Source organism: Ursus maritimus, unplaced genomic scaffold (assembly GCF_017311325.1).
Source record: "Ursus maritimus isolate PB19 unplaced genomic scaffold, ASM1731132v1 scaffold_11, whole genome shotgun sequence".
Taxonomy (NCBI): Eukaryota; Metazoa; Chordata; class Mammalia; order Carnivora; family Ursidae; genus Ursus; species Ursus maritimus.
Window position 1 is genome coordinate 67,667,361 of NW_024423453.1, and position 25,919 is coordinate 67,693,279.

General features: G+C 36.5%; 1 protein-coding gene across 1 annotated transcript in view; it reads left to right on the forward strand.

The window, feature by feature from the left end:
• KCTD9 (potassium channel tetramerization domain containing 9) overlaps positions 1 to 25,482 on the forward strand; it is a 35,000-nt gene extending 9,518 nt beyond the window's left edge. Inside the window, exons 3-12 of the mRNA XM_008702055.2 lie at positions 2,010 to 2,053; positions 5,554 to 5,650; positions 6,266 to 6,324; positions 6,526 to 6,654; positions 10,212 to 10,279; positions 10,367 to 10,462; positions 11,166 to 11,315; positions 20,773 to 20,878; positions 21,618 to 21,751; positions 23,560 to 25,482. Coding sequence (XP_008700277.1) covers positions 2,010 to 2,053; positions 5,554 to 5,650; positions 6,266 to 6,324; positions 6,526 to 6,654; positions 10,212 to 10,279; positions 10,367 to 10,462; positions 11,166 to 11,315; positions 20,773 to 20,878; positions 21,618 to 21,751; positions 23,560 to 23,676 — 1,000 coding nt within the window. The 3' untranslated portion in view covers positions 23,677 to 25,482. The remainder of the gene's footprint in view (positions 1 to 2,009; positions 2,054 to 5,553; positions 5,651 to 6,265; positions 6,325 to 6,525; positions 6,655 to 10,211; positions 10,280 to 10,366; positions 10,463 to 11,165; positions 11,316 to 20,772; positions 20,879 to 21,617; positions 21,752 to 23,559) is intronic.
• The last annotated feature ends 437 nt before the right edge of the window (positions 25,483 to 25,919 follow it).

The window sequence follows — 25,919 nt, forward strand, 5'->3', positions numbered from 1 at the left end:
AGACATGCAATTTGGGAGGGGTGTCAAAATTTATTTTGGTATTACAAAATTGATGTACATATATTAACTCATGACTTGATTGCCTCTGAACATGTGTTTTTGTAAGATAAATTTAAAATATTGATTCTTCTCTACTTGTAATAAAAATAGTCCTCACAGAGAAGCAGGCCAATTTGCTAAATGATTAATTTACACAAAGCCAGTTCACCAAAAATCAGTTTGTCAAATGACCAATTTGCCAAGTGTTTTCCAGGTGTTAATTTCACCACATCTTTTCCACCTCTTTTCCCACCGGCTTATAATTTGGGTTTGGCTAATATCCATTTGGTGTGTTTCAAAATTCAGATGCCTAGAACTTCTGACTCTGAAGACATGCGTTTTTTTAATGTTAGAAATCTGATTGATCTCTTTAATTTTATATGCAACTGCTAATTGTTCAGTACATTTCCTAAGAATGCTTTGAATTTTATAAACCTTACAAAGACCTACTTTGGTAAAAACTTGCTAAGTAAGGTAGAGTTTTAGGTAGGGTTAACTCACCAGTGATCCACCACAGTAGTGATTTTCTGTTTGTTGAGGTTTGGTTTTGTTTTTTAAATATCCCAGGCAGATTTTTCAGCTCTTGAAAACAAATGTTAGTTCACCTCATTCCACCCTCATAAGGTCGTAGAATTTTGGATCAAGAAGAGGCTTAAGAAAGAAAATAGGAAGAGGACACTAGGTACGGACTGTGCCGGTTGCGTTGTATTGGCTCTGCCCAAGTCACCTCATTTAATTGGCAAGGCATGGGGTTTTTTAAACCGATGGTATGAATATAATGATGCGCTAAATTAAATAGCTAATACAGAACTGCAAAACTAATACAAAGTTTAGTTTTCATTTAAACTCAGGTCAGAATGACCTTTCAACATAATATACAGCTTTTGAAGGTAATCACTTCTAATCTCTTCATTTTATAAAAGGAAACTAACCATTTGAGAAGTTCAGTGTCTTGCCTGGGTCACACAGTTTAGTAGTTGATTTTTGAGAAGAAAACAAATGTTCATACTAGTCTGAAAAAGTTAATTGGCATAGTGAGCAAGTAGAAGAGATTATAGACTTAAAAGTTGTAGCTTTAAAATCCAAATCAATTAGAATTTCTAAGTTTTTCAGCATCTGTCCCTCAGCTTCTTTCTGTTTCGATAGATAATTGAGTCTCAGGTGATTTGCATCAAGCTAAATTTCTCCTTAACCCAGATGCTGCCTCTAAGAAACATTCAGTGTATTTCTGTGATGCCTTATAGAAAATAAAAATTTCTACAGCATAGAAAGTCAGAACTGAAGCCTTCTGAACTAGGAAATATCTACCTGATTAAGAATTTGTGGCTCACAGTGTAATCTCTGATCATTTATTTGCACTAATGGTGAGCTATGTTGAGGTAGGGGAGGAGAAGATACACTGATAATCTAGAATTTTGGATTGTGTGCAGTCATTTTACCTTTGGGGGTGTGGTGGGTGTTAGTGAGTTTTTATAGCAGAGTTCTACTTGCAATTATATTCTTCCTAGATGTAACATAAAAATGTATTTTCCTTTCCAAAGAGCAGAGCAGCTGATGATATAGAAGAAAACCCCAATAATTTATTTAGGATTACAGAATTAGAGTAGAAAAAGAAGAGTTGGCAATGGCTTTAATCATATTCCTTGAGCATGAGAGTATGTTCTTCAATTGATTAGAAAGCTGAATTCACATAATTCACATAGTGGATTTTGTTTTGTTTTTGCCATTTTAAAAGTTCTTCCATGTGCAGGACCTTATTTGAATTTAAATCCAAAGACGTTAAGTCTTTGAGTCAAGACGTAAGTCAAGAAGTTAAGCAAAGCCCTGGAAACTTAGTCAACTTCTTTGCAATATAGATTGATAGCAAAACCTGCCTTCTACATAATTCTAAGGTATAGGTCCTCTAATCAACTGATAATTAATGTGATTTCTGGATTTTGATGGTGGCTTTTAAATTTTGATTTCCCCAGGGATGATGATGTTTTGTTTGTGTGTGAAGGAGAACCATTTATTGGTAAGTGACTTCCTTACAAGCCAATTTTGTCTGCCAAAATGAAAAAGATGGCAAATATTTTACATGCACTTACTAAGCTTAATATTGAAAAGGAGCTCGTGGCAGCATTCAAGCTCTTCATACCTTTTTTGATTCTAAGTTGGGTGTGTGTGTGTTGAAGTCAAGTTTTAATTTGAATTATCATATTTTAGTATGGATACCTCATGTTTTACATGCCTTTAAAATGCCCTGGAAGTGCACAGGTTCATCAGAGATGACATGATAAGGTCATTTCGATTGTGGAAATTACGACTTTTGTTCTGATATTTTCTCCTCAATAGTAATTGTCGCAGTTCCTGTAAGTGTTAGGTTATAGATTTTTGAGTGTGTACTGCTTGCACAAGTTAGCATTTGGCAGTTGTTCACAGTGGTCAGATCAAATCAGTCAAAATAACTTGATTTGCCACACAGATGGACATGTATGCTACCTTTTGATTTGAAAGAAAGCTTATACAATTGTGCATCTCAAGAGAAAGAGCCTAAGGCTTAGATAACATCACTGTTCTTTAATGAGTATTTGATATAGTTAGCTCCATACAATCTGACCCTGAATATTTAATAATTTGTGTAAGCCATCACAGTAATTGTATTTGGTGAGTGGAGGGAGTTCTCAGGATCATCACACAAGCAGTTGCCAACTTAGAAGTAAGTACATTCTCTACCTTAAGACAATGAGCACAAATTTTTCCACAGCTTTTATCCATTAGCTTAACAAAGCAGTTAGCAGGCAGTGGTCACTTAATTGGTTCATTGCACACATACAAACAAAAGTAATCAAGTCGTGTTTTTGTCTTATGAACTCTTGGGTTTAAAAATATTTGGTATGTTTTCATGCTCTGCTTTTATTGATGCCTACATTATTTTATGTTTGGCTGATGGAAACCTCTTCAACTACTTTTATTACAACTCCGTTGGTCTTTTATAGGTTCCTTACTATCTGGAATAACAAGGTATTCATCTTATACTTCTGTCCCAGACCCAGATCGATATGTTCTCCAAGAAGCCTCAATTTCTTTTAGTAGGAAATGTCATTTCAAAACACAGTCTGGGTGCTAGACAGACTCATTGCTACTATGTTCATGATTTTTACTAGGCTTTTTGCTGGAGAGAGTTGAAAATACATAGCTAGCTAGAGATGAAATTTATGTGTTAATATATATTATGTGATATGAAGGTTTATATAATATATGACATTATACAGAGAGAGATAAAATATCTCCTGGGTTCATATTCCTACTTTGGTTTATAATCAGGATTATAAGATTTTTATTTAGCTTTTTCTGTCTTACACCTATGTCTCCTTTCTTCCATATCAGTAATTCTGATTTTCAGGGACATAGGGAATGTTAGAAATATGTCACATAAGTACTCATTTCATCCCACACAAAACACACATAAAAGTGTTAGTAACATTTCCAATACTTTCAGTACCAATATGACTGCTGAAGACAGTTAAACATTTTTTTTTGCATAGGCTCATTCCTTTCTTTCCTTATGTAAAAAATAATTGTATTGTTTCTACATTATCAGCTTACATAGTCATTATATACTATATTCTCTCTTAAAACTGTCACTAGCTTTATTCTTTGAAATGTATTTAATGCTCACCTCCAATCCTTATGTTGATGCCTCTAGGGGTTGTATAGAAACTTGTTCTATAGTAGATTCTTTACAAAGAAATTCTGAGAAGAACAGTGTTCTCTGACATCTCACATGTCTTCTATACTTGAAAATCAATTTGACTGGATATAAAATCATATGTCAAAACAACAAATTGAAGACTTTAATGATGTATGGTTTATTATGTATCAGTTACTCCTCAAGCTGTAAAAAAAAAAAAACAACCTTGGTTCACATTTTCTTTCTTTAAATATCTTAAATATGTTGTGCTCCATCTTATTCTGGCATAAAATGTTCATGTCCAAAAAATCTGATCATTCGGGGCACCTGGGTGGCACAGCGGTTAAGCGTCTGCCTTTGGCTCAGGGCGGGATCCCGGCGTTATGGGATCGAGCCCCACATCAGGCTCCTCCGCTATGAGCCTGCTTCTTCCTCTCCCACTCCCCCTGCTTGTGTTCCCTCTCTCGCTGGCTGTCTCTATCTCTGTCAAATAAATAAATAAAATCTTTAAAAAAAAAATCTGATCATTCATAATGATTATTTTTCCTAGGTCACTCAAAGGATTATTCTCTTTCTTTAAAAAAATCAGTACTTTTAGTATACTCTTAGTGTTCTGAGCTGATTCTCACTGTCTGATATATGGTGGACCCTGTCAATATGTACTTTCAAATCTTCTTTTAGTTTCAGGAAGGTTTTCTTGAACTTTAAATCATGCATTTATTTTGTCTCCTTGCTTTAATTTTCTGCTGTCAGTACTCCTATTGTTCGTATGTTGGATCTCCTACACCTGCCTTCTATATTGGAAGTCTCTGAAATCCTTTTCATCTCTTCCTTCATTTCTTATTGATTTATAAAGCTTTCCTCTTTTTTTTCTTTTCTTTCCCTTAAGGTATTACCTGTTTATTCTCTCCTGTGTTTCTTCTAGTTTAATCTTCATTTCTGAATTGGGTTTTCATTGTAGTTCTAATTCTCTCCTGAGTTCTCTCACCTCATTTGTGAATTTTGTAATTCTGAGTTACGTTATTCTTTTCATACTTTGTATTAGCATGTTTTGGAATTTTTGATTATAGTTTTTATTTTGTGGGCATTTCTGGTACATTTTCATTGTTTATTGGGATGTTATTCTCATTTTTTTAAAATTTTTGTATAGGATTTTCTGTTGCCCATTTAACGTGAAATTGGTTTCTTTAACTTGAGAAGGTAGAGTTGACTTAGGAAAGGTTTTCTAATTTCATGGCTCTGAAGCCCCCTTTTCTGTTGTTTGTGTGAAGTGTTAAAAAATATGGAAGTCGCTTTCTGATATGTTCTGGTTGTGTTAGACCTTTTTAACTTTTATCTGGACTGCTTTCTCTTTTGTCTTTGTTGTCTTTGTTCTGTTCAACTTGAATTCTTTTTCCAACATCTTATCCTTTGTATTGGGCTTTGTCCTAGAAGGGAGTTGTGGCTGGTGGGTTTTGAGGTTCATTTCCAGCCCCCTCAGATCTTACTGCAAACTATTTGCATCACCCACCCATGGACTGGACATATCCCTTTCACTTTCAGTCTGCTGTACTCAAGTAGACTTACTGAGCTTTGAAGTGAGTATGGATTACTTTGGAATTCTTAGGTTTATCACATACCCTGTTGTTTCTGTCAGCTTCTTCCTTCAAAGATGCTATTACCATGGTGCTCTTGTATCTGTGGGAATACCTTATCAGTTTTGTCTTAAATGCTATCGATGGGTCTCTAGTAGCTCTGGTATGCTTTTATGTGTGTTTTTAGTGTAAAAAATGAAGCTTATTGCCATCTTCCCCATTAACCCAATCTTAACTTTTTTATTATTTTCTGCATGTCATTTCTAGATCCTCAGACAGATTCTAAACTACCTGAAGGGTTGTCAGGATCTCACACAGACTGGCTAACCTTAAATGTTGGAGGGCGGTACTTTACAACTACACGGTAGGTGCATGTGAATGTGTGCACAGGTGTGTGTTGGAGGACACTATGTAGTATTTGTTCTTTCCTTCAGTTTTGCTGATTGCCTTAGAAGAGACTCCAGTACCATGTGATCTTAAACCGTTTTTTAGAAAGTTTTTTTAAAGAGTAGAAAAATGACAAGTCATTCCAAAGAAAGCCCAAGAGGCATGAACATGCTTTTTAGGTATCAGGTATTTTAGGGTTTTAGAACAGGTTTTTTAGATGTCAGGTAATAAACATGCAACACAAGTAAAAACAATATTGAAATTTGTAGCGACTACAACTTTTTATATTAAAGGGATAAGAATGGTGTAAATTTAGGTCAAGAATATTGTGATATAATAGCTTGCTACAAGGACAGAATAGTGTTTACGTTAAAGGAACCTAAAACAAGATTTGAATCAAAGGAAATGCCAGATTAGAAGGGATTTTGACAAATGGCAACTTATTGCACGTTTTTGTTTCCCAGCATCACTCCTACCAGGTTATAGCATGCATCTTTTTGAGAGAGCAGCTGGGATCGAGTATACTCTTGACTTAAATATGTTTGTTTATAAAGACAAATGGAGAAATCAATTTTTTTCCCTGAATTCTTAGGAGCACTTTAGTGAATAAAGAACCTGACAGTATGCTGGCCCACATGTTTAAGGATAAAGGTAAGTGCAACACATCGTTTTCGCATTTTGTGTGATCTGTTTGTAGCCGTATTGACTTAACTCTTGTCCTTCTGTACTTAATGATATCAATAATTTTTACATGAGTAAAAACTTACTAGTACATTACACAATTTTTCTTCCTAAATTTTAACTTTGTTTTTTGTTTATTTGGGGGTTCTCTTTGCTGTAATGGTGCCACAGGTGTCTGGGGAAATAAGCAAGATCATAGAGGAGCTTTCTTAATTGACCGGAGTCCTGAGTACTTTGAACCCATTTTGAACTACTTGCGTCACGGACAGCTCATTGTGAATGATGGCATTAATTTATTGGGTGAGTTTTTAATATGATTCCTCACATTTTTGTAAGGTTAGAATTTTTTATTTTGTTTTCACTTGCTTAGTAACATAGTATATTTTCATAAAGCGAAAGTATCTCTCTTCTACTTTTAAAACTAAATTTTTATATATGTGTGAGTATATATAGGTATAGAACTAGATGTAGGCACAGATAGATATTCTTTGTGTATATGGGTATATGTCTAACCCATAAATTCTAATTTTAGATTCTAAATGGATTTAGATTTGATCACAAGGGACTTTAAGGGATTTTGTTGTTTTTAATTGAATTGTGACCATGACTTGACTTCAAGTTATGGACCTTCCCATCATGTTGAAATGTAGGTTCATCAACGGGGCAATTATACTTCACAATCATAAGACTGGAATAGAATCTCAATTCTATAACTTACTAGAAGATTCACTTGGGGAAAGTCTCTCTGAGTCTCCTTTGAAAACTGAGTATTATAAATATGCTCATCCCTGACTACATCACAGGATTTTCACATAATGGAGATGATGTCAGCCAGGGCCCTTATAAAGCAGTAGATGCATGGGTCTGGCCTGATGAGTGGTGGGGGGCGTGGCGATCTTGAGGGCACGTTCCTACTGAGCTTCCACAGATTGTTGCCGTGTGGGTCAGTATGGACATAGGGTGTCAGAGCTTTGATTTTTAAAGAAATGTTGGGAATCTAAAATTTTATGTGCAGTCTTCTGATTTTGAAAATACTACATGCCAAACACACCAGAATCAGCCAGGGCTGGTGGTGGGGCAAAGGGGCTAATTTACAATCTCTGGAGTAAAATAGATAACACTCCGTAACTTTTATTGTTGCTGTATTAAAGTCTGTATTGCCTTTAAAGCTTACCCATTGCAAAAAATGACCTTATTTGACCTTTCATCTAGCTCCATACCTATTCATTACAAATTCTTTTTGCTTTCTTATTTTTTACCTACCAACTGTTGCTTAAAACCCTGTGTTTTTATTTTAGTCATTCTGTAGAAATTATCATTAGAAAAATAAGCAGTGGTCCTCTCTTGTACAGTCCTTTGCATTTCAGCAGCTAGATCACTCCTGCTTACACTCTGGTGGCCACTCTTTTCTCCTGAGGACATTTAAACTTCACTGTAGGCATCCTGTGGGCTCTTCGATGCTTCCCAGTTTAATTTCTCTCAGTGTCACTGATAGCCTTTCATATCCTCCCTGCCTAGGAAATAACATCAGAAATTCATATCCATGCTGTCCCAGACTTCAGCCATTGCCAAGCTATGCTTGTTCCTTTTTCAGGTTTCTTGGCCATTGCTCTCATTTATTCAGTTGTTCAGCAAGCAGAGCTCTGTACTGGATTCATTTTTATAAAGCATTACTACTTCTAATTAGTACAAAATCTGTCCAAACTCTTTATAATATCTTCAGGTTGCCCCAACTAATTATATGCTTTACAATAATCTACACTGACTTATTTACCTTCCCTCTATTTACTTAAATGACCTTATTTCTTACTCTTCCTAATCTGTGCTTTCATCAGTGAATATATTTTTTGCTTCCTTTCATTATTTGTTTTCTACCTTTCATGACCTCCAGTTTTTCCAATGAATCATGTCTTCCTTTTCTGCTTTCATTTGTCTTCAAAACCTTCTTTTTCTGATTTTTTTTTTTTTTTAAGATTTTATTTATTTGAGAGAGAGCACGAGCAGGGGCAGGGACAGAGGGAGGGAGAAGCAGACTCCCTGCTGAGCAGGGAGCCCAACACAGGGCTCCATCCCAGGACCCTAAAATCATGACCTGAGCCTAAAGCAGACACTTAACCGACTGAGCCACCCAGGCACAACTCTTTCTCCTTTAAGTCATCTTTCCCTACCTTGTAGGTACATTTCACTTCAATCCAATTCTCTAACTTAAAAACTTTTCTAGCATTTCAATATTTATTTCCTTGACATTCACATAAATTTTCTGAACCCCAGTTTGATACAGTAAAAAGAGAATGGTCTTATATGTCAGGAAACATACAATTTAATAATGATCAAGGTGATCATTTATTGAGGAACTACCAAGTGCCAGGCATTATACCAGATAATATATATGCATATCTCTTTTAATACTTATGTCCACTTTGTGAAGAAAGTGATAATACTCCCATTTCACAAATTTAAACAGGAACTTTAATTAAGAGAAAGAATAAGTAGCTTCTCTAAGGCAAAAAAGAAAGTGAGGGGCAGAACTGGGATTCAAATCTAATTCCTACTGGTGCTGACAGAAAATATGCTGAATATTGCTGCTTTTTCTCAACTGTCCCCCATAGGTGCCTTTTGTATTTATAAGGCTTTTCTGGAAGTTTTTAAGGTTTGGTTCTGAACCTAGAAGTAGAAAAAAAAATCCTTACTCCATTCCTTGTGGGGTTCTGATTGACTCAGAAGATCTTGGCACACTGAGAGTGAAGCCCACTAGAAGCCCCTTTTTATGGTGGTTGTCTACCAGGGACAGATAAGAAATATGGCTGCCCGTTCATGAGGAATCCAGAGATGCGGCCACTCTGGCGTGGACTGGAAAGTGTTGTGCCAAAGCAGCTACCTGAGCCGTGTACTGTTTATCAGATGACCTTTGTTTTGCAACTGGAATATTAGAGGTGGAATTGGGCTTTCCCTGAGAAGATCATAATCTTCCCCAATAACTGCTGAGCTTCCCTTATCTACCTATAGTTACCCTTATTAGCTTGGAACTATTCGAAGAGTAATTATGTCTCTTACTTTCTTTGTAATTTCTGAGTCCTTAGGATTTTTTTTTTAACAAGTGAAAAAACTCTATCACTAACTAAATGACTGAGGTCTTCATTTGAAGGAAAATGGATTCCAAATTTCCTCCCAAATACCTTGATGAAGGTGTTTAACAGATGTAAGAAAATACAGTATACATACTACAAGTCACCTAGAGAATGTGCAGATTTTTTTTTACCAAGTTAAAAGAGCAAATGATACATAAAATCTCTTTTATCATTTAGAAATCTTTTTTTAAAAAATTGATTCTCCTTAAGAGAGGTTTCTGAGTCATTCTGTTGACTTTTATTTTGAAACTAATTTACTTTTATTCATTTCTATAATTTTCTGATTCAGTAAGTAAAAGATAATTGTGACAAACCCATTCAGATCTGCTCCATTGAAGAAGTCATTGAAGTGTTAAGATGAGGTGAACTAATCATTTATTATTAGATTCACAATCAAATTTATTTCAATTATTTTAGGAACTTGTGAAATTAGGAGTTTTTGCTTGTGGCCTATTTAAAGTGATTGTCAGAAAATTTTGAAATACAGAAGTCTTGTTCTAATTCATAAGTTGTCTATGTTTTTCTTTTGCTGAATGTAAACTAGAAAACTTTGTGTTACAGATATTTAAAAATATTCTGTATATATGTTCTATACGTGAGTTATTTTTCTTGTATATTGATTGCCTGCTTCTTGAATTTCACTTGTGTTGTGAGGATTTAACAAAGAATTTTATAAATATTAAAATGAGTAGTTATCTATAAAAGTCACATCGTTTTTATTATTGATAGGTGTGTTAGAAGAAGCCAGATTTTTTGGTATTGACTCACTGATAGAACACCTGGAAGTGGCAATTAAGGTAGGGCTCTTTTTACATTAGCCAGTATTACAGTTCCTGTAGCTGTCTCCCAAAATGCTCTACTGATTTCTTAATATCTTTTTCAAGAATTCTCAACCACCAGAGGATCATTCGCCAATATCTCGAAAGGAATTTGTCCGATTTCTGCTAGCCACTCCAACCAAATCAGAATTGCGTTGCCAGGTAATTAAAGCAGATTTTTACAAGAGTTATTTGTGTCAGCAAAGCTGTGAGTAAAGTTTTACATTCTTCTAGGATTTTTTTTTTTTGTTTGCCTTATGCTCCTTTTTCATGCAAGATAGAATTTAATTATGGGTGATAGCATTGATTTAATCCCAAAATGGTAAGCAAAAAAAGAGATGTAATGGCCTTTTTTATTATATAATATGCCTCAGGTAGCAATTTTTGAGTAGTTCATCAGAATTGCAGCAATTAAAATAAAAAATCAGTTGTTTGTACTTTTGTTATGTATGGCCAGTCAGTGGCAGATACTTTTAGGTATTATAGCATTAAAGATTTTAAAAACCTGAGTACTCACTTTTTAAGAATAAAACTACCTTGAATTATTGAATACTTACAAAATATATAAAAATATATAAATAATACGTATCAACATGGCCAACAGAGATCACGCTTTAGAAATTTCTGCACATAAATGAAGCATAGCCAGGCTGGATTCTAATGTTATGTTTAGAGTTTCTTTTACTAAGAACCCATTAAGGAAGCTGATTTTATATCTAAGTTTTATCTGATCATGTCTTCTAATAAACTCCAAATGACTGACCTGCCAATTGCTTCTAAGAAACTTAGGGGTTAGCTATAGTCATTAAATGTAATACAATAGATGGTTTAAATTTTGTAAGAGTTTGTCTTTTTTTAATTTTAGGGTTTAAACTTCAGTGGTGCTGATCTTTCTCGTTTGGACCTTCGATACATTAACTTCAAAATGGCCAATTTAAGCCGCTGCAATCTTGCACATGCTAATCTCTGCTGTGCAAATCTTGAACGAGCTGATCTCTCCGGATCAGTGCTTGACGTAAGAATCATTTTTTTGTTTTAAGGGAGAATGAAATGTTTAGTCTATTGAACAACCTCAACAAGCAGAAATGCTCTCTCTCTTATTAGAGCTTTTACTTGAGAACAGGTAATTTATTAAGTTGATAAAACCCAAGGCTCTGAAAGTGAAATGTGTTGGTTTTGCAACTTTGATATCCTTCAATAAATGAAGACCTGAAAGATTTAGCAACTAATAAGAAATTAAATTTTGAAATTAGATCCTCATCTCTTCAATATAGTGTACTTTATCAGGACTTCTATTTTCAGTGAATTAGGAGGGTAAAGCTGAAAAAGACCTTTGAAATCTTCTATTCGGCATCATTTCTGGAGTGGGGAAATGTTATTGCTCTAGAGGTATTTGGCAGAGATGAAGTGTGAAGTAATCATGATGTGTGTCAGTCTGTGTGAGTTAGCATCTCAGTGACTGTCCTTCTCTCTACGTGTATGTACCTATGTGTGTGTGTGTTTACATGTATGTATGTATGTATATACACTTGACCCTTGCACAACACTGGGGCTAGGGGCACTGACTTCTGTGCAGTCAAGAATCCACATATAACTTTTGACTCCCCGAAAACGTAACTACTAATAGTCTGCTATTGACCAGAAGCCTTACCAAGGACATAAACAATTAGCATTTATTTTGTATGTTATGTGTATTATATACTATACTCTTACAATAAGGTAAGATAGAGAAAAGCAAATGTTATTAAGAAAATCATAAGAAAGAGAAAATACATTTACAGTACTGTATTATAGTGATTTTAAAAAATCCACATAGGGGATGTGGGTGGCTCAGTTGGTTAAGCATCCATGTCTTGATCTCAGAGTCCTGAATTTGAGCCCCATGTTAGGCTACACGCTGGGTGTGGTGCCTATTTAAAGAATCAGGGCACCTGGGTGGCTGTCAGTTAAGCCTTCAGTTCAGGTCATGATCCCAGAATTCTGGGATCAAGCCCCACATCTGGCTCCTTGCTCAGGGGGAGCCTGCTTCTCCCTCTCCCTCTGCCTGCCACACCCCCTGCTTGTGTTCTGTCACTGTCTCTGTCAAATAAATAAATAAATAAAATATTTTAAAAAAATCCACATATAAGCGGACCCATGCAATCAAACCCATGTTGTTCAAGGGTCAACTATATATATAGGTGCGTGTGTCTATACGTATGTACATGCATGTGCTTATGTAACAATTATCTATGCTAATTTGGGGTTAGAGAATAGATGCAGAAAAAACACTGAAATCTAACTTCCAAACAACTTCAATTTCCTTAATACCAAGGCCCATGCCTATATGTCTTTTGAATTAATAATACCTAATATAGTACCTTGCTTTCTTTTTTTTTTTTTTTAAGATTTCATTTATTTGAGAGAGAGAGCAAGCACGAACAGGGGGAGGAGCAGACTCCACACTGAGTGTGGAGCCCAACTCAGGGCTTCATCCCAGGACCCTGGATCATGACCTGAGCCGAAGGCAGACACTTAACCAACTGAGCCACCCAAGCGTCCTAGTACCTTGGCTTTTAGTAGTCATTGAATAAATGTTCACTGAATTTTATAATTTTAGTTTTATTCCTTACGTGCAGCCTGTTTTTCCATGAACTTTGTGATATTGGATCTATAAAAAAATCTGCCAATATACATTTCCAGTGTTTTCACTCTCCTTGTCCCATCTCATGAGGAAGGACAACATTGGTAGCAAAATAAACAAAAGATTAGCAGCGCAAAGGAAAGGTTTGAAGGACCTAGTCTTTAAATAGTGAAATGTTGAGAGACCACTCGTGTGGCTTTTGTTAAGGACAAAACAAAAAAAGATAAAAAGACAGACTGGGTCATTCAGTACAGCTGATTTTGAGTTCTGTTGAATTGTAGTGATACTCCAAACCTGAACCATAATTTTCTTTTTTTTTTTTTTTAAAGATTTTATTTATTTATTTGACAGAGATAGAGACAGCCAGCGAGAGAGGGAACACAAGCAGGGGGAGTGGGAGAGGAAGAAGCAGGCTCATAGCGGAAGAGCCTGATGTGGGGCTCGATCCCATAACGCCGGGATCACGCCCTGAGCCGAAGGCAGACGCTTAACCGCTGTGCCACCCAGGCGCCCCTGAACCATAATTTTCTTATCTGTGAATACTTGTTGTACCCATACTGTATAATTGGTAAACTGAAGTGCTGTAGAATTGTAAGTGTAATTATTAATGATAGAAATGGCTCATATTGAAGAGTCATTGCCCAGGGCGTATAGGCTGTGAAGTCAAAACTAATTGCTGATTGTCCTTGGCATTTGAGGATGATTGCTACTGAGTAGCTGTCATATCCACAAAATAGGATGTGTGCTAAGCACTCTGCCACACAAGATGTACCTAATGGTTCCACCACTCTTTTTGAACTTCTCACCCAGTGTATCCCTCACAGGCTGTGAGGCCTTTCCATAGGAACCATGTGACTCTGCTGTCAGCCAAGGTGATTTCAGTTTGCTCTCCCTGTTATGCAGAAGTCTGTGCCACATTATCTGTTCTGTCCCCATGCTTTAGAGTGTTTCTTCTACATGCTCTGCCTGCCATCAGTGACTTCAGCCTGCTGCCTAGAAGCTGGTGTAATAATTCAGCTGTTACATATCCATTGCATATTCCCATTCAATATTTATAAATGGTAAGAGCTGGTGGGGACCTTGAAGGTCATCAGGTATGACCCTCTTGTTTGGTAGATTGAGAAACTGAAACCTAGCGATTTGCCCAAGCCCAAAAAGGCTAGTTTGTTAGAGTTGAAGCTAGACTCCTACAGCATGTGTTTTCTTTTCCTTATTTCTTTTTTTAATGACTTTTTCATGTGGAAAATGTCAAACATACAAAAATAGAATAATATGATGAATCCCCCTTGTTACCTCCATTACTCAGCTTCAACAGATATCATCAGCACATAATTTTCTCTGCACCTCTTTTCATGTTATTTTGAAGCAGCTCATTATTTCACCTGTAAATATTTTGTTTATCTCTTAAAGATAAAGACCATTTGGGGTGTCTGCCTTGGGCTCAGGTCAAGATGCCAGGGTCCTGAGATAAAGTCCCAAGGCGGGCCCCTGCTTAGTGTGGAGCCCGCTTCTCCCTCTTGCTCAGCCCTTCCCCCACCCTCCCACCCCCACTTGTGCTCTTTCTCTCTTGCTTTCTCTCTCACATAAATAAATAAAATCTTAAAAAAAAAAAAGATAAAGACCATTTTTAAAAATGTAATCTTAATGCCATTATCATACTTAAAAAATAGTGGTAACAACTGAATTGCTTTCATCAAAACTCTTTGCCCCTTGATATAGTAGATAGCAAAACTCTTGCAGCTGCAATGCCAGTTTACAGAGTAGCCAAGTTCTGTACCCTCAGTGTTGGTGACCTGCTTTACCATTGATGAATAGAGGGGGAAATGTTTTCTGTGGTTGAAGATAGAAAACTTCACTGAATTTCTTATAAATCTGTTTCTTTGTGAGATTCTATAGCGTATAGAGCTGTACTTATAATTACCTTGGGACTTTATTATCGTCGTTATTATTATATTTAAAGCAACAAACACTAGTTTTAAAAACTCCCCCATGTACCAATTACCCATTCATCCAGACCAGCTGGTCTAATCTATACTCCCATCCATTTCTGCTTCCCTATTTTCTTTAAGCATAATTAACATACAGTGCTATATTAGATTAGTTTCATGATAAATGTACTTTTTTTTCCTTTATTTTTTTGAGAGAGAGAGAGCATGAGCAGGAGAGGAGCTGAAAGGGAGGGAAAGGATCTCAAGCAGACTTTGCACTGAGTGCGGAGTCTACTTGGGGCTCAGTCTCATGACCCTGAGATCATAACCTGAGCCAAAACCAAGAACTGGATGCTTAACGGACTGAGCCACCCAGACACCCCTCATGATAAGTGTACTCTTAATCCCTTTCACCTATTTCATCCCTTTGTTTGTTTATTTCTTAAATTCCAAATGAGAGTGAAATCATATGGTATTTTTCTTTCTGACTAATTTCAGTTAGCATTATACCCTCTACCTCCATCCATGTTGTTACAAACGACAAGATTTCATTCTTTTGTATGGCTGAGTAATATTCCAGTGTGTGTGTGTGGGGGGGGTGTGTTTGTGTGTACACCACATCTTCTTTATCCATTCGTTTATCAGTGGACACTTGGGTTGCTTCCATATCTTCGCTATTGTAAATAATGCTGTTATAAACATTGGGGTACATATATATCTTTTCAAATTAATCTTTTTGTTTTCTTTGGGTAGATACCCAGTTGTGGGATTATTGGATCCTATGGTAATTCTATTTTAAAATTTTGAGGAACCTCCATACTGTTTTCCACTGTGGCTGCACCAGTTTACTTTCCCACCAATAGTACACAAAGGTTTCTTTTTCTCCACATCCTTGTCAACACTTGTTATTTCTTGTGGTTTTGATTTTAGCCATTCTAACAGGTATGAGGTGATATCTCATTGTGGTTTTGGATTGGCATTTCCCTGATGATGAGTGATGTTGAGCATCTTTTCATGTGTCTGTTGACCATCTGGATGTCTTCTTTGGAGAAATGTCTGTTCATATCTTCTGCCCATTTTTTACCTGGATTATTTGTTGTTTTGGTGTTGAGTTATATAAGTTCTTTGTATATTTTGTATATTAAGACCCTATTGGATATGTTATTTGCAAATATCTCCCATTCAGTAGGCTTTTTTGTTTTGTGGCTGATTTCGTTTGCTGTGCAGAAGTATTTTATTTTGGTGTAGTCCCAATAATTTAATATTGTTTTTGTTTCCCTTGCCAAAGGAGACTTATCTAGAAAAATGTTTCTGTGGCTGATCTCAAAGAAGTTACTGCCTGTGTTCTCTTCTAGCATTTTTACGGTTTTGGGTCTCACATGTAGGTCTTTAATCCATTTTGAGTTTATTTTTGTATATGGTATATGAAAGTGGTCCAGTTTCATTCTTTTGCGCGAAGCTATCCAGTTTTCCCCACACCATTTGTTGAAGAGGCTCTCTTTTTCCCAGTATGTATTCTTGCCTCCTTTGTCATAGATTGATTTTTTTTTTGAGGTGGGCGGGGCAGAGGGAAAGGAAGAGAAAGAATCTTGACCAGGCTTCACACCATTGGAGCCTGACGTGGGGCTCTGTCTCACGACCCTGAGATCATGACCTGAGCTGAAATCAAGAGGAAGACGCTTAACTGAGTCACCCAGGCATCCCTCCTTTGTCATAGATTAATTAGCAATAAAAGTGTGGGTTTATTTCTGGACTCTGTTCTGTTCTGTTGAGCTACTTGTCTGTTTTTGTGTCAGTATCATACTATTTTGATTACTACAGCTCTGTAGTATACTTGAAATCTGGGATTATGATACCTTGAGGTTTGTCCTTCTTTTTCAAGATTGCTATTCAGGGTATGTTGTGTTTCCATATAAATTTTAAGATTATTTGTTCTAGTTCTGTGGAAAATGCTATTGGTATTTTGGGATTGTATTAAACCTCTAGATTGCTTTGGGTAGTATGGACGTTATAATAGTATTGGTTCTCCTAATCCATGAGCACTGAATATCTATTTGTGTCATCTTCAGTTTGTTTCATCAGTGTTTTATAGTTTTCAGAGTACAGGTCTATCATCTCCTTGGTAAAACTTATTCCTAGGTTTTTTATTCTTTTTGGTGCAATTGTGAGCAGGATTGTTTTCTTAATTTCTCTCCCTTCCACTTCATTATTAGTGTATAGAAATACAACAGATTTCTGTATATTGATTTTTTGTATTCTGAGACTTCACTGAATTCAGTTACCAGTTTTAGGATTTTTTGGTGGACTCTTGGGTTTTCTTTATAGAGTATCATCTCATCTGCAAATAGTGAAAGTTTTACTTCTTTCTTACCAATTTGAATTCCTTTTATTTCTGTTTTCTTATTTGATTGCTATGGCTAGGACTTCCAGTACTATGTTAAATGAAAGTGGTTCAAGTGGATATCCTTGTCTTGTTCCTGGTCTTAGAGGAAAAGCTCTCAGTTTTTCTCCACTAAGGATGATGATGGTTGTGGGTTTCTCATGTATGGTCTTTGTTATGTTGAGGTATGTTCCTCTAAACCTACTTTGTTGAGGATTTTTATCATACATGGATGTCATACTTGCTAAATGCTTTTTCTGCATCTATTGAAATGGTCATATGGTTACTTTTTCTCTCGTTAATATGATGTATCATGTTGATTGATTTGCAAATATTATTTGTATTTTTGTATGCCGGGAATAAATTCCACTTGATCGTGGTGAATTCAATTTTTTAAATGTATGGTTGGATTCAGTTTGCTACTGTGGTTTGATGGCTTTCTTTAGTGATTTCCTTGGATTCCTTTCTCTTTATTTTTTTGCATATCCATTACAGGTTTTTGGTTTGTGGTTACAGGTAGGTTCATATATAACATCTTATGTGTATAGGTATCTATATAAGGTTGATGGTTGCTTGAGTTTGAACCCATCTTAAATGCACTAAATTTTTTACTGACTGGCCCCCCCTACCCCCAACACACACACATTTTATGTAGATGGTGTCATATTGCATCCTTTTATTTTGTGAATCCCTTGACTTTTTTTTATGGGTATAACTGGTTTTAATGCTTTGGTGTTTTAACCTCTGTACTGGTTTTATAAGTGATTCATCTACTACTTTTATTATATTTGCATTTACCTGTGAAATTTTTCCCTTTTCTAATTCTCTTATTCCTGATTATGTCCTTTTTTTTTCCGTTCAAAGAATTGCCTTTAACATTTCTTGTAAAGCTGGTTTAGTGGTGATGAACTGCTTTAACTTTTGTTTGTCTGGGAAACTCTAGCTCTCCTTCTATTCCTAATGATAGCCTTGCTGGGTAGAGTATAATTGGTCTCAGGTTTTTTTCCTTTCAGCACTTTGAATATGTCATGCCACTACCTTCTGGCCTCCAGTGTCTGCTGAAAAATCAGATTGCCTGATGGAGTTTCCCTCATATGTAACTTTTTTTTTTTCTTGGTGCTTTTAAATTCTCTCTTTATCACTACTTTTTGCCATTTTAATTATTATGTCTCTTGGTGTGAACCTCCATGGGTTGATTCTGTTGAGGTCTCTGTGCCCCCTGAATCTGGATTTATTTTCCTTCCCCATATTGAGGGTGTTTGCAGCCATTATTTCTGCAAATAAATTTTGCACCCCCTTTCTGTCTCTTCTCTTTCTGAGCTCTGTAATGCATATGTTACTACACTTGATGTCACTGAGTTCCCTTAACCTAGTCTCATTTTTTCATTCTTTTTTCTTTTTGTTGTTCATCTTGGTTGCTTTCCATTACTCTGTCCTCCAGCTCACTGATCCATTCTTCTGCTTCCTCTAGTCTACTATTTATTCCCTCTAGTATATTTTTAATTTCAGTTCTTCATCTGTGATTGGTTCTTTTATGTTTTCTATCTCTTTGTTAAGGGTCTCACTGAGGTCCTTCACTCTTCTCAGATCCAGTAAGTATCTTTATGATCATTACTTTGAATTCTCTATCAGGCATATAGCTTATCTTCATTTCATTTAGGTCTTTTGCTGTGATTTTGTCCTGTCCTTTCATTTGGGACATATTCCTCTGTTTCCTCATTTTGTCTAACTCTCTGTATCTGTTTCCATGTATTAGGAGAGTCAGCTATGTCTCCTGCTCTTAAAAGTAGTGGCCTTATGAAGAAGAGGTCCTGTAGTGGCCTGTAGTTCAATGGCCCTTGTTCACCAGAACCAGGCACTTCGGGCAGAGGTGTCTGCTATATGTGTTGCATGTCCCCTACTCTTGTGGCTGAACTGCTTTTGCCTTCAGTCCGTTGACTGCTTCAGTGCATTTTCCTATTGTGGGCAGGGTTCGGTCCCTGTGCTGTAAAGGGCCAGTCTGGGGCCACCGTGGGCTTTTAGTTGGGTCAGACCAGATGGCTGCCACCAGCCTGTTTGCTGGTGCCTGTCCCTGTGCTGTCACCTTGGGAATTTTTGATAATAGTTACAGTCTGTTTTACCTGGGTGCACAACACAGAGAACCAGAGACGTTTATTTTCATATTATCAGCTTCCTGTCTTGTTAATATTTTTAGTATTTAAAATACAGTCATCAGGGTGCTTGGTTGGCTCAGTTGGTTAAGCGTCTGCCTTTGGCTCAGGTCATGATCCCAGGGTCCTGGGATCAAGTCGCACATCAGGCTCCCTGCTCAGTGGGGAGCCTGCTGCTCCCTCTCCCTCGTTGTGCTCTCTCGCTGTCTCTGTCAAATAAATAAAATCTTTTTTAAAAATTAAAAAATAAAATACAGATGACTATCTTTTAGTTATTTTGGTCCTTCCAGGTCCCCATTTATCTTACCTCTCAGTCTGAGCTTCTGTATTACCTTGTATAAATGCAGAGGCAGAGATGGGAAGGTATGTGTGCATTTCTCAATTTTCTGTGATTTGAAATGATCTGTAGTGTATCTCCCTTTCCATAGAATTGACTGTAGGGTGAATGAAATTGCACTTATAAATCAGGATTTTTTTGTTAGGTATGGCAATAACATAACTTGATATGCCTTAGGATTTTAGAATATTCACTGTTGTAGTTTGAATGACAACTACAGTTGTCATTTATATAGTGCCTTACAATTTTTAAGATAGCTTTACATTCATCATCTACTTTGGTCACAATTTGTGAAGTTCTAATGTTAATGTCACCTTTATAGCTTCCTGCCTTATCCAGTTGCTGTTGGAGTTCAGATCTGATGACATTGAATCCTTAGAGATAAATTAACATAACTTAAAATTCTAACATATATTTTCTCGTTTTTTACTCTTTGTATTTTGCACTGTTATTTGGGTGTTCAAGGTTGCCAGTATTGTGTAGTAGTGGTTGGTACAGAAAGACCCAACAAACAACTTGTAGCGTTTTGTAGTCAGATGATGCCTGGAACTGCTGGCCTTAGTATTCTGACCTTTGAAATGAAGGTAGTAGTAGCAGGATTGAACATCAAGAATTTCGTTGATTCTACAGAAATAAGGAAGAGAAATTCCTGCCCCGACAAGTTTATGCCTTCTTCACCCATACATGTCAGCTCTCACATCACACCCAGGGCTGTTCCTGAAAATAGAACTAGGATGTCATAGTTCTGACTCTCCAACTGTTTTCTCTAAGCTTTTAACGTTTTCTGTAAAATGGACATGCTATTGTTAATTGGGCTGTTTTTTTCTTTTTAAAACCGTTCTTTTTGAAAGAACTATTTCTTGAAATAGTTCTCAGTTCTTACTGAGTCTAGTTGGAAAAGTCTTCACTGTAAACAGAAAATAACTGATGGTGAGTGTATGGAATTGAGCTTCCACCCCTTGTCCATTTTTTCTTTTACTGTTTGAGCCAGTTTTTTCTTACCCAAACAAAAATCTGAATGTTAAAACATGGACTTCTCTCTTTTCCTCGTCAGTGTGCAAATCTCCAGGGAGTCAAGATGCTCTGTTCTAATGCAGAAGGAGCATCCCTGAAACTGTGTAATTTTGAAGATCCTTCTGGTCTTAAAGCCAATTTAGAAGGTGAGCTTCTATCTATAATTATGTTTCCTAAGGTGAAAGCATAACATGAAGTAAGTAGCCCAACAAAATAATTGTTATGGGAAAGTCATGACCACTGTAGGGAGATACAGCTTTCTTCTATCCTCATACTTGGAGAATGAACAAAGGAGTAAGTCCTATCTTGGTCTCAGTCATGTGTCCGGCAAGAAGTTAGGAAAAATCAAGCCATTAATATTGAATAAGGCTTTAGTTGGAGAATTAAATGTCAACATCTCAAACTTTGAAACTAAACAGCCTGCTACACTGACTAACATGAATTTCAGTCTGCACAAAGCCAGGCAGTTTTGGTCATTGTTAGGTTTAATGTTTTCTTTATGAATTCCTGTTGCTCTGTTGTGTCAGGGAACCGGTCACTTGGTTTAGTTGTATGTTTAGAATACAGGGTACTTACCTTCCTTATCATAAACTTACGGAGGCTGTTCTAAAAGGCTACTTATCCTAAGACTGAATTAAATTCCTCCCTCAGAAATATAGACTAAAACATTCTTAATTCATAGTATAAGCAAACAGTTTTTTAACAATGAACTCTTTCTATGTGGAAGTTAGTTGAGAGACTGAGATTTATGGTTCACAGAGTTCTTTCCAAAAGTTAAAGGAGCCTGTCATCATTCACCTCCATTAAGTCATCCTGCGGTTTTTTGAAGGTGGATGACTATAAATATTTTTAAGTTCAACTGCTCCCCAAATATGTTCACTTTAGGTGCTAATCTGAAAGGTGTGGATATGGAAGGAAGTCAAATGACAGGAATTAACCTGAGAGTTGCTACCTTAAAAAATGCCAAGTTGAAGAACTGTAACCTCAGAGGAGCAACTCTGGCAGGAACCGATTTAGAGGTGAGTCACCAATTTCTAGAGAGTTTTTGTTAATCTACGATTACTGAGTATCTCATGCAAAATTTATTGAAATCATAAACAAAGTAGTTGGCTGGTAAAATCTGCCAGGTGGCATGCCAGCACAGCTGGAGGGATGTTTTCTTATCGATTGCTTGTTTAAACAAATTTGAATCCCAGAGCAGGATTCAGTTACACAGTCATAGATGCCAGTCTCAGATTTGAAGATTCATCTGATGTTTGCTCTAAGTTGATTTCATTTCTCCTCTTTTCCTTGGGTCTCCTTCAAGTAGATCAGTTTGATGGTGTTTTTATTAATCTAATTTATTGTGTGGGGGTTTGTTTGTTTTTTTAAAGATTTTATTTATTTATTTGACAGAGAGAGACAGCCAGCGAGAGGGGGAACACAAGCAGGGGGAGCGGGAGAGGAAGAAGCAGGCTCATAGCGGAGGAGCCTGATGTGGCGCTCGATCCCAGAACACCAGGATCACGCCCTGAGCCGAAGGCAGACGCTTAATGACTGCGCCACCCAGGCGCCCCCTTTTGTCAGAATTCTATATGTTGTCTTGACTTGCAAATGTAGTTAGCAGACTTAAGTGCTGTTGATAGGTCTCTCAGTGCTGCCCAGTAGCACTTTTTGCAATGCTAGACACATCCTAAATCTGTTTAGTACAGTAGCAATCAGCCACTATGGCTGTTGAGCACATGAAATATGGCCTGTGCAACTGAGAAATGGATTTTTAAATTTTATTTCGTTTTAATTCATTTAAATATAAGTAGCCACATGTGGCTATTGACATCATACTGAACAGTATAGCCCTATCCCAGAAAATCTGGCCTAGGTTGGATTGGAGAGAACAGTAGGTCAAAATTGGGCTTGTAATTGATTCTTTCCTTTTAAAAATGTTTTTGCCCGGTCTCTTAACAACAGAGTGGCAGGCCCCATTAAACTTAAAGGTAAAAAGAACCAGCCTAAAGCCAAAGTATAAACCTATTATAAGGACAATTATTTAATTTTTTTATTATTTGGTACTGTCAGACCAAAGATGATTTTTCCCCCCCTTGGTTTTTTCTAACCATGTAGTCAAAGTCTTCCTGATTGCAACTGATTGCTAAGACTAATCAGGTTGACTATTGAAGGGCAGCTGGTGACATTCTGTCCTAAAAGGTTATGTCCCGTCGCCCACCATCCCCAGGGACTTATCCAAAATCTGTCTCATCTGCCGCTGTGATCTCAAGAGAAATTTTAAAACAGCTTCCAATTGTAGTGGTAGTTAACCATTGTATACATTTGCTAAAACTCATTGAACTGTGCATATAATTTTGGGGGTTTAAAAAAAAGGCAGTTCCCTGCTATAAAAATGTTTGAGTTGAGAAAAGGCAAAATCTCTTGCATGATTTAATTTTGTAAGTAAAATCTCTTGCTCAGATTTTTTTAAAATAATGTTTCCACGCCCTGCTTATGCCTTTTGTTGTTGTCGTTGTTGGGTTGTAGTAAATTTGCATAGATAATAGGTACTGCATTGGAGTCGGTTCTGGGTTTTAAATGACTGATTCTAAAATATATGAATGGAAGAGACATGCTTCCTCTTTAACTTTTATCTCTATTTGTGACGGTCAGCCTGAGTGTCACCTAGAGAAAATAAATCCAATAGAAGAAAATCTGCCTTTTTTCTTAAAACAAACGTTTTCCAGAAATAACTGATTTTCATGATAACATAAGTTTCGTGCCCCAGGAATCATTTTGAGAGGGAACAGAGAAGGCCCTAAACCTCCATCTGAATTTCATGAATATTGTTTTTGTCTTGCAGAATTGTGATCTGTCTGGCTGTGATCTTCAAGAAGCCAACCTGAGAGGTTCCAATGTGAAGGGAGCTATATTTGAAGAGATGCTGACGCCACTGCACATGTCACAAAGTGTCAGATGAGCATTTCAGGGCTGGAGGAAGAAGTCCAAGATGCAAAATGTTTTCCTTATCACTTTTTTTTTTTCTCCACCCACTCAGTTGTCCAGAAGAAATAACACTGTAAGGGAATTAAAAAAAACACACAACAAAACATTTAGAGGATGATGCTTGTTCTCAGCGGTGCATAAAGGAAAAAAGTGACTTTTTTCCACATTCTGATTTTAACAGAGAAGCACTCATGTAATAGATGTAGGGAAGCTAGATTAGCTTGCTGCCTTTTGAGTGGAGGTAGGGGGATTTGCCTGGCTTCATGACCAGGAATAAGATCTGTTATATTTGCTTTTAAATAGGCGTGATGTGGAAATACCATCTTGGTTTGAAATGTACTTGAGGATTTTAATTTATGAAAAGCACAACATATGCAATTATATTTATTGAATCTCTAGATGCAGTATGGATATTTAAATTGTTAAACTTTATGAAAATTTTGCAGAGTTCAGGTTTATCAGTAGCTTTAGTGATGCACTCCCCGACTTGAAATACCTGTCACGCCGTGTGATTATGGTGAGATCAGATTCTCCAAGGCTCTCTTTTCAGGTTCATTTTTATCATGGTTATTTTTTAGAACAAAGCAGTAGCTAAATTAAATCCTCGGTTCTTACTGATTGAGACAGAGTGAAAGACATCATTGTCAGCTCAAGTTAAGGTGGAACTCTCCAGATGGACGAAGAATTTACCTATTGCTACAGCTTTTAAATGAGCGTCTTTAGAATTTCATTCGAAGCAAGTTCCACTCAATGCCAGACCAGGCAATTTTATCAATTTACACTACTAGCCTTGTCTCCTCCTGTACAGTGAAGACAAGCATAGGAAGATATGTCAAAACCAAAAAACCAAGGTGCATTATTAATATTAATTTAATCCAAATGCAAATGGTTTAAACAGGGCCAGCTTAGAAATAGGTATTAATAAATCCCAGTCCACTGCAATTCAAGCTATAAAATATGAATGAATTTGGCAATCATCTTGTGGACATCAAGATAACTGCAGCTAAAACCCTACAATGGGGAATGAGGGGATTTTAAACTGACAGTTTGACTATAGCCACTAAAAAATTGAAATAAGAATAAAGGCATTTGGCTGGTCCAAGATGTAATACCAGTCAGTCAGCACCTGTTGGTATTTGAATTCTATTTTCTGGTTTTCGTTTAAATAAATTCTAGCCTGATTTTCTTGAGTCCGCATCTCTGCAGTAGCAGAGACAGGGCCTGTACTTCCTTACTAGTAACCCGTGTCCTTACGTCTACCCCAAGAGCAGGGATATAAGCTGTGTCCAAATAGGTTCTGAATTCTACAGACTCATCAGTTTGAAGCAATGAATCATTAAAAACTACTTTGTCTCCTCTGGGAGAATGACATGTCTTCAATATTTACGTAGCTTATTCTTCTATATATACATATGCAAAGCTTTCCTTAACAGTAAAGGGTACAATATGAATAGTGGGAGATCGGACCTTTACAGGTGAGGGAAAGCAACTTCAGAAATGAATTATTTTCTTTGCTTTATTATTTTTACCGAGACAGAGAAGTATTGTATTGAGAGATATCTATTTTCATAATCAATATGTGCCTAAATTATATTTAAATCATTTCACTCTGTACTATATATTTTCAATAATTATAGAATGTGTTGTTCATCCACTTAAGGGTACCTCTGTAGACATAGCCTAAAGCTGCAGAAGAATCTGAAAGATCTACACGTGGTATGCTTAGAAACTGCAGATTGGGATCTAATGTAGACTGCATTAATAAATGATGTGAAATGTTGAAAAGGAGTTTCTTGTCGTGCTTTTGAAAATCAGCACTTTACCATATTTTGCTTACATTTCTTCAACATACGTTGATGACCAGCCCCGAGGGTCTGGTTGGAAAAGGAAGTGCAACATTATACTTACAACCGATTAGTCTCTTTGAAAGTGCCATTAAAGTGAATTTACTTCTTAAAGCGTGATTATTTTCTGACCTTCTTTTTAAAATCCACCATGCTAACAACACAAATTTCATTAATTCTGAAAAGACAAGACTGCCTTCTAATAATTCATTTAATTTGGGTTACTCTTTAACTGATGAACATTACAAATTAGCTTTATTAGGTTAAGTACATTTTCCCCAAAACATTCTGACCTGTCACCTGGGAGAGAGAATTTTGAGGGAGGAGTTTCAAAATAGTAAAACTTCTATTAAACCTAGTAATGGAACATATC